The 18,492-nt window shown below is 50.4% G+C and overlaps 1 protein-coding gene across 1 annotated transcript in view; it reads left to right on the top strand.

Annotated features, from left to right (window-relative positions):
- The first annotated feature begins 12,202 nt into the window (after window positions 1-12,202).
- CSPG4 (chondroitin sulfate proteoglycan 4) overlaps window positions 12,203-18,492 on the top strand; it is a 372,985-nt gene continuing 366,695 nt past the window's right edge. Inside the window, exon 1 of the mRNA XM_069624563.1 lies at window positions 12,203-12,342. Coding sequence (XP_069480664.1) covers window positions 12,252-12,342 — 91 coding nt within the window. The 5' untranslated portion in view covers window positions 12,203-12,251. The remainder of the gene's footprint in view (window positions 12,343-18,492) is intronic.

Below are 18,492 nucleotides of genomic sequence, written 5' to 3'. Positions count from 1 at the left end.
GGCCTCCCAAATTATCGCCTGTAGCCTTAGTCACACTCATAATTGGAGACAAGAACGGAAAGCTTCCTGTCCTGGTTCAGGACAATGTCCCTGCTAACATTCTGTTAGGTAATGATCTAGTGAGTTGGGGTTGATCTCGGATGGTCTTCCCATGACTACTGCTGCGGTCACTAGGTCACAGGTGACACAGGGTCTGGCTGTGAGTAAGGTACCCAAGCCAAAGGCGAGGCCTAAGGCAAGACGAAGGAAGAACAAGAAGGCAACCTCTGTGCCAGAGGCCCCTTCTCTTCCTGTTGTTCCTACAGCACCCATTGGGATCCATACTTCGGAAGGGCTGGATCCAGTGGTAAACCCCGTCTCAGCTCCCGTGGGAGAAGAGCCAGAAGACTCTCCTGTGGGAGAGGTTCTCAACCCGGAGGATCATCCCGACCTTCAATGCTTGTTAGCTGAAGGGGGACCCTCCCGGGCAGACTTCGGTAAGGGACAGAGAGAGTGCCACTCTCTCGAGAGTCTGAGGAAACAGGCCCTGTCCCAGGCACAAGGAGAAGTGCCTAGGACCTTCCGGATATATTGGGAGGGTGAGCTCCTTGTTAGTGAGCCCACTAAGCCTGAACCTGGTGCCTTCAAGAGGTTGGTGGTACCCCAGGTTTACAGGCCCTTCCTACTGCAGTTGACGCATGAGGTGCCCTTAGCTGGTCATCGTGGTACCAAGAAGACTAAACAGAGGTTCCCTGCCCATTTCTACTGGCCTCGGATGGGAGTAGAAGTGGAGTCCCACTGCAGGACCTGCCAAACTTGTAAGTTGTCTGGCAAGACTGGAGGCAGTGTCATTGCCCCACTGCAGCCATTGCCAGTGGTTGGCACCCTACTTGAGAGGGTGGGCATTGACATCGTCAGTCCCCTGGACCCTCCCACTTCAGGTGGACATCAGTTTATCCTGGTCTTGGTTGATCATGCCACCAGGTACCCTGGGGCTATACCCCTTCGGACTGTAACTGCCAAGGTGGTTGCCACGGTTCTCCTGGGCATTTTCACCCGTGTCAGATTCCCTAAGGAGGTTGTCTCTGACAGAGGATCCAACTTCATGTCTAGTTACACGAAAACCATGTGGAAAGAGTGCGGGGTAACCTATAAGTTCTCCACCTCTTACCATCCCCAGACCAATGGTCTAGTTGAGAGATTTAATAAAACTCTCAAGGGCATGATAGGTGCTTTGGAAGAGCCCCTAAGGAGGAAATGGGATCTCCTCCTGCCATGCCTGCTGTTTGCCTACAGAGAGGTACCTCAAGAGGGTGTTGGTTTCAGCCCCTTTGGGTTACTCTTTGGACATCCCGTGAGGGGGCCCCTCGCCTTGATCAGAGAAGGTTTGGAAGCCACCCCTTCAGGACCCGCCAAGCAAGTGGGGGACTATGTGTTAGGCCTCAGACGGAGGATGACACAGATGATGGGTCAGGCAACAGCGAATCTCAAGGCCAGCCAGGAATTTAACAAGTACTGGCATGACCTTAAAGCATCACAAGTGGATTGGACTCCGGGACAGGAGGTCCTCGTGATGGAGCCCACCAAGCCTCGGGCATTGGCAGATAAATGGACTGGACCTTTCAGGATAATCTCCAAGATGGGCGAGGTCTATTATCTGGTTGACATGGGGATCCCAGGGGTAGCCCCTCAGGTATTCCATGTTAATAGGCTCAAGCCTTTCCACAGGCGAGCGGAGGTCTCATGTCTCTTGCTAGCTTCAGAGCAAGAAGAGGATGAGAGTGAGCCGTTTCCCGATTTGCTGTATAGCAACCCTCAGGATGGCTCAGTGGAGGGAGTGCATCTCTCTCCAGATTTGACAACCGAGCAGCAGAAGGCCTACAGGACTTTGCTCCAGCAGTATGCCTCTCTGTTTTCACTGACGCCAGGCCTTACACCGTGGTGTAAGCACGAGATTGATACTGGTGACAGTATGCCTGTCAAAAGCAGGAGCTACCATATGTCAGATGCTCTTAAGGACCGCATCCAGGCTGAGGTCGCCAAGATGTTGGATCTGGGTGTTATTGAACCCTCAACCAGTCCCTGATCCAGTCCCGTGGTCCTTGTCCCCAAGGCAAGTTCACAGGCAGGTACCAGGATTGGAGGTTCTGTGTGGACTAAAGAGGAGTCAATGCCATCACCAAGACTGACGCGCACCCATTGCCCAGGGCTGATGAGCTCGTAGACACCATAGGTGCTGCCAAATTTGTGAGCACCTTTGACCTTACCTCAGGCTATTGGCAAGTAGCTCTGACAGACCATGCCAAGGAAAAGACGGCGTTCTCAACACCAGAGGGACTCTACCAGTTTAGGGTCATGCATTTTGGGTTGAAGAATGCCCCTGCCACCTTCCAGAGATTGGTCAACCATGCGCTCAGTGGGCTGGAAGCCTTTTGTGTGGCTTATTTAGACGACATTGCCGTCTACAGTTCCACCTGGGAAGAGCATTTGACACATCTGGGTAAGGTGTTGCAGGCCTTGAAAAGGGCTAACCTCACTATCAAGGCCACCAAGTGCCAGATAGCTCAGGGGAAAGTCACGTATCTTGGTCATGGGGTAGGAGGGGGTCAAATCCAACCTCTCCCAGTAAGGTACAGGATGTACAGGACTGGGAGACTCCCACTACTCAAACCCAGGTGAGAGCCTTTTTGGGCCTCACTGGGTATTATCGCAATTTCATGGCAGACTATGGAACCATAGCTGCACCCCTGACAGCTCTGACTTCACCCAAACAACCTAGGAAGGTTAATCGGACTGAAGACTGTCAGAGGGCCTTTGATGGCTTGAAAGAAAGTCTATGTAGGGCACCTGTGTTGTGTGCGCCTGACTACAGACAACCCTTTAACGTCCAGACGGATGCCTGCGACACCGGAATTGGAGCTGTCTTGTCCCAGTTAGATGACAAAGCGAGGGAACATCCTATCATCTTCATCAGTAGACAACTCAAGGGTAGAGAATTTAGGTGGGCTACTGTTGAGAAGGAATGGTTCAGTATAGTTTGGAGCCTTAGGCATTTTAGGCCCTACCTTACGGGGTCTACCTTCAAGGTCCAAACAGATCATAAGCCCCTGAAGTGGCTTATGCAGATGAAGGGTGAAAACCCGAAACTGCTCAGGTGGTTCATTAGCCTGTGAGGGCTAGACTTCACCATAGAGCACAGACCAGGGAAGAGTCACGATAATGCAGATGGAGTTTCCAGAAGGTATGTTGACTGTCTGGATGAGGTTGTCTATCTCGTGGGAGATTAGGCACCCTAACCTCAGTCTGGGGGGGGGGGCGACTTTGATGCTGGAAATGCATTGGAGGGACAGGGCCTCCCTGTCCTTGTCCTGTAGTCCTTTTTCATTTGTGTTCTGTATTGTTTTCTGCCCAGGAGTCTATGTGGGACACCTGGCAGTGCAGCTCTTCCTGTTTTTGGTTTGGTGTACGGACCCATGGGATACCCTTATGGCACCCATGGGTGGGGGTACAACCCTGTGCCCCTAGTGTATGTTTTTGGGCACCTGTGGCTGGCCCACAGAGCAAGGTATGGGCTGGTGGCAGCTCCATGCTGAATTGACGGGTGCTCTGAGTATCCTCCATTTTGGGATACCCAGGTCCTGCTATTGGAATCTGTTGATTCCTGATAGAAAACAAGATGGCCCCTGTGGCCTCTTGCTTTCTATTGCCTGTTACATTGTTTTCCCAAAGTCCTGAGAAGCCCTGACTCTGTCCCTTCCCCCTGACTGGCTGTTGGGTGGAAGTTCCATATATGGTGTTGTTGTGAAGTCCAGTCCAGACTGGCTGGAGCCTTCCCAGTGACTGTATGTTGTGGGTACACCCTGTGGGTGGGACCTGGGTGAATGGAGTGTGTGACCAATATGCACTTCTTGTTGTGGTTGTCCTGTTTCTGGTATGAGAGACAAAGACTGAGACAGCCCTGCCCGAAACTGGCCTGAATGCAGTGTGTAATGTTGAATGGCTGGGTACTTGTCCCAATCCACATTTCTTGTTTTGAGGGTCTGAGAGGGAGGAGGATTGCCTGAATGCACTGTATGCCTGATTGGCTCATTGACTGCATGAATGCCCTTCTGTATGATTGGCTGCTGAGAGTGACCCAGCAGTGTAGATGAGAGACAGGATAGTATATTTGCGGACCTCTCACCACTGAAAATTGTTCAGAAGCTGTGTCTACACTTGAAGAGTAACTGGAACTGCTGATCCTCGACGCCCTGCTGGAAGAAGAAGACTTGCTGTTGCATTTGCTTCGACCCGATCTGAAAGCTGCCAAATTCGGCGAAGACTGATCCGAGAGAGGACCTGGTAAGGCGCCCTCTTCCCGTGCTCCGAGGGACCATCGAGCACCACTAACCTTCGCTGAAGGTCCCTGGAAGTCAGACCCTCGAAAGGCTGCCGACCCGAGATGGGACCGCTGAGGAGAACAAAGGGAAGCACCAGGACTTCGCCGCTGACGAAGTCCATTGCCGTCGACCAGGGTTCGCAGGTTTGTGTAAGCGCTGGAGGCCCGTCGAAGTCGTGTTGCCCCAGAAGAGGGAACCGCTTGACGCCATGCCGCCGACGACCGGAGCCGCCCGCTCCTTTGCCTAAGAGCATTTGAATCGAAGGACTCCCTTGTCTGCACCGACTACCGCTTTATCCTGCCGGAGATAGTCAAGGCTGCCGATGTGCCGAGGAGAATCCGCCGGTGGGTTTCCCACCACCTGAAGGCCACAAAGATTTCGACGACTCGACGCCCTTGCTGGGCCACAGTTCTTCAGAAACTCTTTGCGGTCCTGAACAATCAATCACTGAGGTGCCTCGCACACCTCATCCTCGCAGGACGTCGCCGCCAAGCACCGCCTGGATAGACGCCGTGGTCTCGGCACCCTCGAACTTCTCATCAACGCCGTCGACACCAAGTTCACCTTCTTCGACGCCTCTCGACGAACCGTGACTCCTGCTTTAAAGGGAGTCACTCAAGAAGGATCCGTTGACGCTTCTTCGAAGAACTCTACTCCACCAGGTACATTGGGGGGGGGAACATTATAGGAGAGAATAAGACTAGTGATCAATATATGGACTGGGCTTGTGCTATATCTTTATTTTACAGGTTGCCCAGGTGGGGGGATCTCCACACAGAATTGTGCTTAACGGTAGAGGCCAGTATTCTGCCTATTGTTTCAACCATCCTGCTTTCCCTCCTACCTCTATTGCTGGTTTCCTTGTTATTGATCTGTGTGACATTCTAACAGTATAGTTGATGCACTTTAATGAGATCTGATAATATTGGTGGTACCGCTTTAGAATTGTATATATTTACCATTATTGATTTCTGAGTACAAAGTGCGTTATTGTGATAGTGTACATACCTTTGAATATTAATTATATAAAGACTGTGTTTTCCGTAATACAGTGTGTGGACATTCCTTCGTTGGGGCTTGGGGACTACACTGTACTTAAGAACCAGCCTGCATCACCTCCTGAGAAGCTAGGCCTTGATTGCTCGTCCATTGCTACCACAATAGAGAATCTTGACTGGGGTCCTCTGTGCCTCTCCTCTACCATATAGAGAGCAGAAGTTCAGACACCCCCCTCTGGTCCTTTACAACCCGCCACGGCAAGTTTCTGAAAGAAGGTACCCCCTGAGACAGCCCTATCCTTTGTATCCCCAAAGAGACGATAATCTGAGGGAGGAACTCCCATACGGAATATGAAAAGGAGCAAAAAGAGGAGTTGCTGACATCACGAAAAAGACGAGCGTGACGCCCTGAGGATACTGGCTGAAGAAAATGCATAGGTCTTATAGAAACTAATGATGAAGTTAAGAATTGAATAAAACTTACATATGCGAAAAGAAGATTGCATGTGTGTGAAGCACTGCAGAAAATGCAAGCCGTTAATCTACTTGTGTTACAGATGCTGTAACACAAGTAGATTAAGTAATATTATGAGGTGGCTATATGTAGTGAAAAGACTTCCGGTGAAGCTGACATTGTATAGAAACTGGACATTGGAATCATGAAATTAGTAAGCCAGGACCCATGGATAAAAAAAAGTGAGAACTGTGTTGCATCAAGAATAAGCTGAGATCGTGGAAGGCCCTGGCGAGACTGTCTGGACTGGTATAAAAGCTGAAGCAGACAAGGTTGGTTATCTATTCTCGAAGGAAGTGAACATGTGAAGCTGAATCAACCCCTTGTTAAGGTGCAAAGAAAGTACACCAAGCATGCCAAGTTTTATTCAATTAAGACATTTAAATGCTGCAAAATGGACCACATTGTGGTCTCCTGTCACGTGAGCTAAGGATGGAAATAGAGTTCAGGGTTTTGTCCTAGGATGATAGTGAGTGCTCACACTCCCATTATTCCCAGAGACAAGAATACGTTACAAGGCCAAGTTCAAAGACAATCTTCATGGCATACGGCATGGGTGATGAGAGATGTTGGGCTAATTGAGTGGAGAGGTAAAGTTAAGTCCAAGTCCTGGCACCTGGGTCTGAGCTGACATGCTGCTAAGTGAACCAAATGTTCCAGACATGGTATGAGCGTGCCAACCAATTATAGAGAGATGTATAATGAAGGGCCTTATAGTTTGAAGGCCAATGATAAACTGTGTACTTAATTGTGTTGAAGATTACATATTTTACAGGTATGCATAAGTTGCCCACCTGATCGTGGATAGCCAATCACAATCCCAGCCCTTATAGAAAGTATACTTAGATGTTCCCTTTGAACAATTCCTTATAGGTTTTCTTATTTGCCACTTAGTATTATGTCACGACTGACATATTTTTTGCATGTAAGAATGTTTTTATGAGAAATGCACTCAGAGCTCGAGCAAACATCCGTTGATGTCCGTTGTAACTCCCTGTTTTAGATCATTGTTAATAAAACAGCACTTTTATTGGGTGTCAGAGTTATTCTGCATCCCCATCCATTGCATGCATGATACCCAAAGGGCCATATGCTCAGTTTGCTGGTATGTTTTATCCAACTCAAGGTCACGCAGATTGGTGCACCCATGATGTGAGTACTGGAGACAGTAAGCCGATGAAGAGTAGGATTCACCAGATGTCCGATAAGCTCAGGGACACCATCAAGGAGGAAGTTTCCAAGATGTTGTCCCTAGGGGTGATAGAGCCATCCCACAGCGCCTGGGCTAGCCCAGTGGTACTGGTCCATAAAAAGGCCAGTGGTGGGAAGACTAAGTTTACTTTTGTGTGGACTACAGGGGGCTCAATTCCGTCACAAAGACAGATGCTCGCCACATTCCTTAGGTAGAAGAGCTCATTGATAAGCTTGGAGCTGCCAAGTACATGAGTACCTTTGCCCTCATGGCAGTATACTGGAGCGAGCGAGAGGTCAGCATTCTCAACCCCAAAAGGACATTATCAGTTCACTGTGATGCCCTTCAGATTGACAAATGCCCCTGCCACTTTTCAGCGGATGGTTAACCAGGTTTTTGTGTGGGCTGGAAAACTACAGCCTATTTAGACGACATTGCTGTGTTCAGCCACACCTGGGAGGATCACTCATACCACCTGAAACAAGGCACTGTAAAATGCAGGTCTGACTATCAAGGCCACGAAATTCCAGATAGCACAGGGTACCGTGACTTACCCAGGACACCTGTCAGTGGAGGTAAGAAAAAACATCTTGAAGCAAAGGAACAGTCTGTGAAGGATTGGGACATCCCCACCACACAGACGCAGGTGAGAGTCTTTCTAGGTCTCACTGGGTACTAATGGTCATTCATCAAAGGGTATGGGACCCTTGCCATGCCCCTGAATGATGTAACTTCCAAGAAAATGATGAATAAGGTAACTTGAACCCCCGCCTGTCAAACCTCCTTTCAGGATTTAAAGGATGGATTGTGCAGGACCCCAGTTCTGAAGTGCCAGACTATGGTCAGGAGTTCATTATCCAGACAGACGCCTGTGATTTTGGGATTGGAGCAGTGTTAACTCTGCTAACTCTCATGGGGTAGAGCAATCTGTTTTCTACATTATCAGGCGGTTGACAAAAAGGAAAAGAAACTGAGCTGTTGTCAAAAAAGAGGCTTACATGGTCATGTGAGCAGTAAAGAAGCTTGAAGCTCAACATCTTTGGGTCACACTTTACTATCCAGACAGACCAACAGCCTCTTCGATGGTTGTCATGCAAGGGGAGAGCCCTAAGAATTTCTCTTGAGCCATATCCCTGCAGGGATTACATATGGACATCCAGCACAAGCCAGGCTCCCATTATGGAAATGCAGATGGCCTCAGACGGTACTTTCGCCTTGATGATGAACCAGACCCTCAGTAGGGTGGTGGTTCACATGTTTAGGCTGGGGGTGGGGGCATGTGAGGAATTTGACCATCCACACGGTGGGTGTGCGTTCACCTGGGCTTTTTTGAAAGGTTTAATTAAATTGAATGATGGTAGATCAACCTCCGGAAAATGTGTGGGGCTAATTCACACACATCTTCCTATGCTCACCGCACGACATACACATAGAACTGTGTATTCTGAATGGACACAGCCTACATGTTTATATGGGATGTCATGCTTATATGGTATCTGACAGGTAAAGTACATGATGCATCTCAGAAGGGGAGGGCAAAGACCTTCCTCCTGCCATGGCAAGCCAAATTAACTAACAAAGGCTCCATGGATCCATCATTTCCCTTTGTCTAAGCTTGGGTGCTGGTGGCAGCCTTGCATACTAATCCAAGTTTAATTCAAACAGGCTCACATGGGTCCCGGTTGCAGAGGCTAAACAAAGGTGACAGAAAACCCCCAACAACCTTTGATATGCAATGTGTCAACCTGAAGCCAGCCCCCGTCTATCAGTATCAATGACAGTGAGCTGTCATGTCTGGTACATGTGTTTACAGTAGGCAACCCCTGGAGGTGGGGCCATTGAGAAGGTATGAGTATATGGTTTGGCGACAACCAAAAGTCTGGTCTTGCTGTAGCTTCAAGGGATACCTGCCGCTTTAGTCAGGAACCACAGAGAGCTAATTTTGCCAGAGAGACCCTTTGATCCACAACAGACAGGAAGATGGGAGGGACTTAGTATTACATATTTTCACCCCATTGCCTTTTCTGCTGCAAGGTACTCTGGTTACGATCTCAGGCATCCAGGAGATTGTTGATGGGGACCCAGGATTGGTTCATTAAGGTAGGCTTAGCTTACACCAATCAGTGGGGCCCCTTTGATTTTAAAAGAGGGTTGAGCCCTCTTTTGGCAGATCATCTGTGGACTTTGCAAGGAGTAACAAGAAGAACGCATGTGGAGCCTGGCTGAAGGTACAGTCTGCCTTACAGCTTCTGTCAGTGAAGGAAGACAAGGATTTCCAGAGAAGGAAGCTAGATCCCTGCCCTAAACATCTCCCAGGGAGCAGAGAGAGATAGTGAATCCAGGGGGCCCTCTACCAGCTCCAGAACCGGTACACAGCGTGACCTGCTAGGCTCTGCAAGCAAGCTTCCTAGGTGGGAAGTGTCAGAGAGTCTCTGAACCAAACCCAGGATAAGGCTGTTGCCTGCAACACTCTCCTCAGCTTTGGGACGTCCACCTTAAACAATGACACAAACCCAATGAAGAAGCTAGGAGTGCATCAACAAGCAACAACCAGCGTCTGCCTTAAAGGATATTTTTGAGCCAGTTGAGCCCCTCAAGCTGCAACCGATGGCACTGCTGACTGTTGTCACGCCGCATGTCGCTATCATCGTCTGAGACACCTGGACCAGTGCTTCAGACCTGCCAACCAGCACAGAGACAACCATTCCTTACCGCGATCGGCAATGAAGGCCAGCATGCAGCTGCCCGTCCAGCCTCACTCGCTGAACTGCCTGCCGCCTGATACCCGCAGCTGTCTCCTGTCTTGAACTCTGTCGCAGAAGCTGCAAAGCGCCATGAAACCGACTCGACCCTGTCGAGCACCAAGAACTTCTCCAAGCACCAGGTACATTGTGGTTCTGTCCCCCTGGTCCTTCTCTGAATGCCCATAGTGACATTTTACGACCTGGTTCTCCCTTTGTGCTGAAACCAAGTATATTGTGAGTATAATTACTTTACCGACTAACCTCCTGTTACTATACAGAGTACATCCCTTTCCTTCTTGAAACTGTCTGTCCTCTGCATTCCTTTACAGGGTGGGTTGTAGTTTGTAGGTGCTAGAACTGTCTGTTGTGACAATAGAGTAGATATTTGGATACAACCTTGACTGAACAGTCCCTTTTAGCATTGGATAACAATTGTATTTTCGCCGTTTTGCAACTAACCAATGATCCACGACCTTGCAGAGATAAGCCTGCCGTTCCGTCCACGTTACCAAAATTGGACAAGGAGGTTTATCATTTGATTGTGTTTCCAATCTGTTTGGATCCCTTCTGGTGTACTAGAGGTGTGGGGCTGATAGTTGGTTTAGAAACCGATATTCCTCCCTTGACCACTGGTGCCTCGGAGGTTGATTCGTCACAGTCATCCATGTGAGAAAGAAAGCAGTTACTTTTTATTGAAAAATACACTGGACCCTTGAAATATCCAGCTGCCCTTGCTGTGTTCTGCCAATCCCCCTCATGTGTGGTGGCTGTTTCCCAAATGTGAACCTATTTTCCCCAAAAGGCTTTGTACATTTTCCAGTGTCTGGTTCAATTTTAAGCGTGAGTCACTCATTGATAAAAAAAATACATTTTCCAGTGCACGGGTAATCCAGTAGAAGCACATCTTAACCAAACTGTCCAATTTTTATTTATAGAATCACTCGCCTGGTTGTAATCATCTCCAATTTAGTTAGGTGGATACAAAAACAGAAGCACACGAAAACACCACTGCCCAGGATTACACATACAGTGGTCGAATGTGCTGGCCGAGATCAGAAGCCAAAAGTCTTCTAGTTTCAGGAGGGGCCCCGGCCACTCCCAGAGCCCTTTAGTGACGGCCAAGCTCTGGGGAGTGGCCGTGCAGCAGTCCTGGGATAGAAGATTTGCGGCCGGATTACACAACAGCTCAAAATGTGCCCGAGTGCAAAAAACATTGGGGCAATGTTAGAGGCCGCGCTCGCTCCCTCCAGTGAAAGTGGTCTCCTTAGTTCCCTCGCATTCCTCAAAGGTCGGCGAGTGCGACAGGCGAAGAACATGAGACGTTCCCAGTGCTCGGGTTATTAAAAGAAAAGTGAATAAAAAGAGTTATTGCGGAAGGAGGCCGCTGGGGCACAAGCGGTGCATTGAGAAAAGGGGGCAGCTACCTGGCCCGGAGTGGAAAGGGAGGGGCCCGAGGGAGGTGGGGCCTTGCGTCGCTGCCACGCTCGGGGGCTGACAGCATTGCAATGAACTCTGCCGCTGTATTTCGACCGCCGCGTACACTTTTCCCCACGTCCCTCACAGTAACACCACCCCTTACAAGGCACAAAGATCAAATGGGGGATGAGAACTGTCCGCCATTTTTTGTAATTCGCTATTTCATTTCTTTTAATTTGAATGTAAATGTATCGAAGTCTATTTATTCTGTGTATTCCTATGCAAATGTGTGTATAAACTAAAACACATCAATTTAAAATTAATAAAGAAATACAATTGTATGTGCTTCCTGCACAGGAGCATTTTTTCTTATCAGTACACGTTGCACAAACCAATGGCTGCGGGCATTTTTCTTCTTCTTCCAAAAAGTGTAATATAAACAACATGTGTCGTACTTGTGAGCCAGGCCTAAAGCGCTTGGCAGTCCCTGCGCCCAGGTGCCAATGTCAGTGGTATACAAATACATGATTGCATATCACAGCTTATCACGTGGCATAACATAGAATGGCTTAGCCTGGCATAACAGCTTGACATGGCACAGTATTAAGCGGCGTAACAAAGTATGCTCTAATAGCCCAATAAAGCATAGCATGATATAGCATTGCATGAAGTGGCATAGAGAATCGCAGGACATCATTAAAAAAAAAGCAATGCAGTAGGGCATAGCATGGCATAGCCTGGCATATCAAAACACAGCATGCATTGACTAGCCCGAGTGTGTGGACATTGTTTACTGGGGGAGGGGTGTACCCCAACTGCGGCAAGCCGGAGGCTTTTGGGGTCTTCCGCTGCGCAGCACCCCCCTCCCGCCCCGCGCGGGCTCCTCCAGCTGCAGGAGTGTGCAGCCAGCGGCCCCGCCCTCGGGAGCGCGCTATTAAATATAGTACTAACGGGAGCCTGGATTGGAAACAGACGCGCTCTGTCTGGCTCTTTGGCCGCCGCCGCTGCAGTCCCCGCTGGAAACTCCCAATGAACAGTATGAAGGCGGCCCCGCTCCTCCCGCCGATGCTCCTGGCCCTGCTGCTGGCCCCGGGGGCGAGCGCCGAGCCGGGCCCCGGAGGTAAGTCGGCAGCATGGGCTTTGGGAGCGACACCTGAAAAAGAAGCGGAATTCTTGCTGCATGCAGAAGCAAGTTCCGCGGGAAAGAAAAAGTTCAGTTCAGTGCGCGCCTAGTTCTTAAGCAACACGTTGTGGGTAAGAGAAGTGACCAGAGAAGTCAAGAGATTTGCTCAAGATCACAAGCTTTATCTAGGGCAGTGCCGGGAGTACCGCAAAGTGCCCTGTCTATGTAGTGCTAGCACAAGCACGGGCAGTGGATAGTTTGTGCTTCGCCAGTCCCGGATAACACACAACAATGACAGGTGTTTGGGGGCGGGAAGGGCGGGGGATGGGGGTCGTTCCTCAAAGTACGGTATGTCATGGTGGGATTATGTTGTCAATGGGTAGTCCTCACTCCCCAGTCTAACATGACACTGAGGCAGGGTCAGAGGCGTTGCTAGGGGGTTGGGGGGCTGAGGGGGTTATAGCCCCGGGACTTTTGGTTGTAGCCCCGGATAGAAGCTCGGGAGCTACAACCAAAAGGCTAGCTAGCCCCGAGTCTCGACAGTCCCGACATTAGTGTAGCCCCGGGTCTTTTCCAGACCTAGTAACACCTCTGGGCAGGGTGATCCTGCACAAGTCAGCGGTGAGACAGTAATATCAGACCCCAGCCAGGGATAGCGATGCGGCGGGATCAGCCACCATTCCCAGCATGACAGTGAGTTCAGCCACAGACAGTGAGAGGCAGAGAGTGACAATGGCGCAGCGGAATCAGACTCCAGTCACAGGCGACCGGACAGTAAACTCAGCCACCAGCAGTGACGCTGAGGAAATGGGAGGCGGTGAGGTGTGGTAGGGGGTGGGGGGGACAGACCTCAGCCACAGCGTGACAGTGGAGAGTGTTCAGACATCAGTCGCAGCGTTACAGTCAATTCAACCCTCACCAATAGACAGCAGTGATTGGATGGCTTATGAGTTAAGTGCTTGTATCAGGCATGAGGCAAGATTGCGCTTTTCAAGTTCAAATCTCCCGGCAGTGGCCACACAGCCAGAGGTGGATATGTTGAGCACCATATACCTGTTATTACGGCGCTTAGAAACGGATGGATTCTGGCGTAAAGCACTACATAAGAACACATATTCTAAAACAATGAAACTATTGCAGAGAATTTAACGTCAGTGACAGGCACACAGACAGTGAAATCGGACACCACCCACAGTGGGGCATGAAATTAACCCTCGGCCACAGGCAGTAGCACAGAAACAGAGGGACATCAGTCACAGGCGGTGACACTGAGTGTGGGGGGCATCAGTGACATTGTTCACGGACAGACAGTGACAATGGAAGACCAACTCTCAGTCACAGACAATGACAAAGAGGGCGATTCAGACATCAGCCGCAGGCGGCGAGACTGTGGATTCAGCCATAGTGCTTCGAGGTGCATAAAGCAGAGCCCGGAGGATGGGCGCTACATGTCTTGATACTTAGCCGCTGCGGGGGAGGAGGCGGTGATAGCAGGGACCAGGCTGCTGAGGCACGAATATGGGAACATAACATGGGGACAGCACAGAAGCACTGCTTAATATGGGGCACCATTAATGAGAAAGGCTCCTGGATTAATGGCATTCATTGTTTCAACATTTCTGTTATGGTCCATGATTATTTTAGCCAGTTTATCTGTATTTATCCACATTAATATGTGCACTGTAAACACTGTAAAACAAAATTGCAAATGATGTGTTTCCAAATTATTTCAAATGAACAATATAGCGCGTTAATGGAATGGGAAGCTTATAGTGCTGGGTTTTGCACCTAAAGCCAAGATTTTTTTCATCTTAAAAACAAACAGCTGTTTCTTATGGTGACATGAGAAACATCTCTGTAGCCTTTTCCGCGACCTTAAATGGAAAGACATCACTTTTGTAGACGCCCCATTGTGTGACTTTGCCCAGCCATACGCCACATGCATTTCCGCTTTGTCCACTACAACCCGTGAGATCTGTTTGCATTTAAGTGTACACATCAGTGGCAACAGAAAACTGGAAGCCCGATGTATGAGTATGTATACACATCTATACACGCGAGAGAGGGCACACGTGCTGCGACTCGTGAGTGGGAGGGGCTGAAGCAACAGCAGGACTCTGGTTGAACTTCAAAGGAGAGGATGTGCTGCTTTGGAGGGACCTTAAGGGCCCCGATGGGGCTCAGTTCTCGGTGGTGACCCTGGGGCATGGGGATCAGCCCACAGCCACAGTGAATTTGGGAAATCCGGCTAGAGTCACTACATGCAGGCACCAGCTACAGAGGCCCTGAGATGCAGACTATGCTGCAAGAGGCCAGTCATTGACGCAATAACAGATCTGCATACAGACACCAGCTCCAGCGACCCAAGGCTGCCGTATAAACTGCAAGAGGCCAGTCATTAATGCAGGAACAGATCTGCATGCAGGCACCAGCTCCAGAGGCCCAGAGCTGCAGACTATGCTGCAAGAGGCCAGTCATTGACGCAATAACAGATCTGCATACAGACACCAGCTCCAGCGACCCAAGGCTGCCGTATAAACTGCAAGAGGCCAGTCATTAATGCAGAAACAGATCTGCATGCAGGCAACAGCTCCAGCAGCCCAGGGCTGCAGTCTAAGCTGCAAGAGGACAGTCATTGATGCAGGAATAGATCTGCATCCAGACACCAGATCCAGAGGCCCAGGACTGCAGTCTAAGCTGAGAGAGGCCACTCATTGATCCAGGAGGAGATCTTCATGCAGTGACCAGCTCCAGCGGCCCAGGACTGCAGTCCAAGCTGCAAGTGATCAGTCACTGACGCAGGAACAGATCTGCATGCAGGCACCAGCTCCAGAGGCCCAGGGCTGCTGTCTATGCTGCAAGAGGCCAGTCATTGACGCAGGAGCAGATCTGCATGCAGGCACGAGATCCAGAATCCCAGGACAGCAGAGTCTAAGCTGCAAGTTGCCAGTCATTGATGCTGGAACAGATCTGCATCCAGGCACCAGATCCAGCACCAGATCCAGAGGCCCAGGATTGCAGTCTAAGCTGCAAGAGGCCAGTCATTGACGCAGGAGCAGATCTGCATGCAGGCACGAGATCCAGAATCCCAGGACAGCAGAGTCTAAGCTGCAAGTTGCCAGTCATTGATGCTGGAACAGATCTGCATCCAGGCACCAGATCCAGCACCAGATCCAGAGGCCCAGGATTGCAGTCTAAGCTGCAAGAGGCCAGTCATTGTCCCGGAAGCAGATCTGCATGCAGGCACCAGATCCAAAAGCCCAGGACCTTAGACTCTAAGCTGCAAGAAGCCAGTCATTGGCGCAAGAACATATCTGCATGCAGGCACCAGCTCCAGAGGCCCAGAGCTGCAGTCTAAGCTGCAAGAGGCTAGTCATTGATGCGAAAACAGATCTGCATGCAGGCACCCGCTCCAGAAGTCCAGGACTGCAGTCTTAGCTGCAAGCGGCCAGTCATTGATACAGGAACGCATCTACATGCAGGCACAAGCTCCAGAAGCCCAGGATCGTGGAGACTAAGTTGCAAAACGCCGGTCATTGACACAGGAACTATCTAGCATGCAGAAACCAGCTTCAGAGGCCCAGGACTGCAGTCTAAGCTGCAAGAGGCCAGTCGTTGACGCAGGAACATATCTTCATTCAGGCACAAACTCCTTAGGCCAAGGACTGCAGAAACTAAGCTTCAAGAGGCCAGTCATTGGCACGAGAACAGATCTGCATGCAGGCACCAGCTACAAAGGCCCGGGGCTGCAGTCTAAGCTGCAAGAGGCCAGTCATTGATGAGGGAACAGATCTGCATGCAGGCACCTGCTCCAGAGGCCCCGGACTGCAGTGTTAGCTTCAAAAGGCCAGCCATTGATGCATGAACGGATCTACATGCAGGCACCAGCTCATGAAGCGCAGCACCGTGGACTCTAAGTTGCAAGAGGCCAGTCATTGACTCAGGAACTGACCAGCATTCAGGCACCAGCTCCAGAGGCCCAGGACTGCGGTCTAAGCTGCAAGAGGCCAGTTATTGACCCGGGAGCAGATCTTCATGGAGGCACCAGATCTAGAATCCCAGGACCGCAGAGTCTAAGCTGCAAAAGGACAGTCATTGGTGCAAAAACAGATCTGAGTGCCAGCACCAGCCCCAGAGGCCCAGTGCTGCAGTCTAAGCTGCAAGAGGCCAGTCATTGATGCAGGGACAGATCTGCATGTAGGCACCCGCTCCAGAGGCCCAGGACTGCAGTCTTAGCTGCAAGAGGCCAGTAATTGACGCAGAAACTGATCTACACGCAGGCACCAGCTTCAGAAGCCCTGGATCGTGGAGTCAAAGTTGAAAAAGGCCAGTCATTGACCCAGGGACTGACCAGCGTGCAGGCACCAACTCCAGAGGCCCAGGACTGCAGTCTAAGCTGCATGCAAGAGGCCAGTCGTTGACGCAGGAACATATCTGCATGCAGGCACCAACTCCTAAGGGCCAGGACTGCAGAAATGAAACTGCAAAAGGCCAGTTATTGATGCGGGAACGGATCTAAACGCAGGCACCTGCTCCAAAGGCCAAGGACTGCAGAGACTAAGCTGCAAGAGGCCAGTCATTGACGCAGGAACAGATCTGCATGCAGGCACCAGCTTCGGGACACAGGGCGGCGAAGACTAAGCTGCAAAATGTCAGTCATTGACGTGGACACGGATCTGCATGCAGGCAACAGCTCCAGAAGCCCAGGATCGCGGAGTCTAAGCTGCAATAGGCCAGTCATTGATGCTGGAACCGATCTGCACGCAGGCACCAGCTCCAGAATCCCAGGACCGTGAAGTCTAAGCTGCACGAGGACAGTCATTGACGCGGGAACGGATCTGAATACAGTCATCAGCTCCAGAGGCCCAGGACTGCTGAGTCTAAGCTGCAAAACGCCAGTGGAAGGAGGCCCGTCAGTGATACCGCACCCATCCCTGGTCTCTCAGTGTGAATGCTCTCTGTGTGCAGGCCCCGGATGCAGATGTTGATCCTGGCTGTGGGTGAGATGCTGCTCTCCCTGACAGCACTGTGTGTGGCTCAGCTGCTCGCCGAGCTTGCTGACACAAGGATTGCCAGGGGCTCCCAGCCTTTGAGCTGTGCCAGCTCAGGGGTGCTGTCAACCTCAGGCTGGAGGGACTCCAGAACCCCCTCCGCCACCCCCAAGGGAAGCTGCTACCACCCCCGCTGCATGCATGCACGCACTTGCCCAAACTTGGAGTCACACTTGATCCTTCTCAGAAACTCTAGGTTTCTCATCTTGACTTCTTCATTTCAAGTTTTTAGGCGATAACGGGCTGGACTGGCCTATTGGTGCATCCGACCGCCAGGGAGGCCAGTGCCTTGAAAAGTACAGAAAAGACTGACCCAGTGTCAACAGAAAATCAGGCATGGCGCACATGTGGCTGACTCTACCCCAGCCCTCTCTACCCTTCAGAGACACTGACCTGTTGGAGATCAGTACAGTCCCTCCAACATCAATCTAACTGTCCCTACAGTAGTAAGCTCACCCTGGACAGAGGTGATGAGCCGCCTGTCCAGGGCAAGGGGACAGAAATAGAGACTGACCCTATTTGAGGTGTTGCTAGAAGTGGTGAACAATTGAATTTTCAGTGGAAGTGAGCATTTTACAACAACAACAAAAACGGTCTATCCGTGTTATGAGTGTAAACAGGAGGAAGGGCATCTTCAATGCTCCTCTTCATCTTTAGGAATTCTGCTCTGAGCTAAAAACGTTACCAGGTAATATTATCCCCATACATATGGTCGCCATATATAATGTCGCAGGGAAAAGGTCGCGGCGACATTGTATATGGAGACCATACGTATGGGGTCAAGAGGAGCGGGGGTGTCCCCGTCTCCCCTTGAAAAAAAGGTTTTGGGGGTTGCTGTGGTGTCCCCCGTATTTTCAATGTAACAATGTCCATGTAAAAAACAGCAATTTTTGGTCGACTTTTTTTGCCAGGCGACATTACTACGTGGAACCCTAAAAACAGTAAAGATAGGTCTTCACGTGAGCAGCAAAGGCTCAGCCTCTTATCTGTCCCCTGGCCCTAGACAAATGGCTCCTCCTGTAGGGGCAGTTAGGTTGGTGTTGGACGTTCAGTTGAGTCATTGGCGAACTTTGAAATCAGACTCAATATGACAGAC

Source organism: Ambystoma mexicanum, chromosome 11 (genome assembly GCF_040938575.1).
Source record: "Ambystoma mexicanum isolate Mex_15411 chromosome 11, UKY_AmexF1_1, whole genome shotgun sequence".
Taxonomy (NCBI): Eukaryota; Metazoa; Chordata; class Amphibia; order Caudata; family Ambystomatidae; genus Ambystoma; species Ambystoma mexicanum.
Note: the sequence above shows the minus strand (reverse complement) of the source record. Positions and strands in the feature narration are given on the sequence as shown.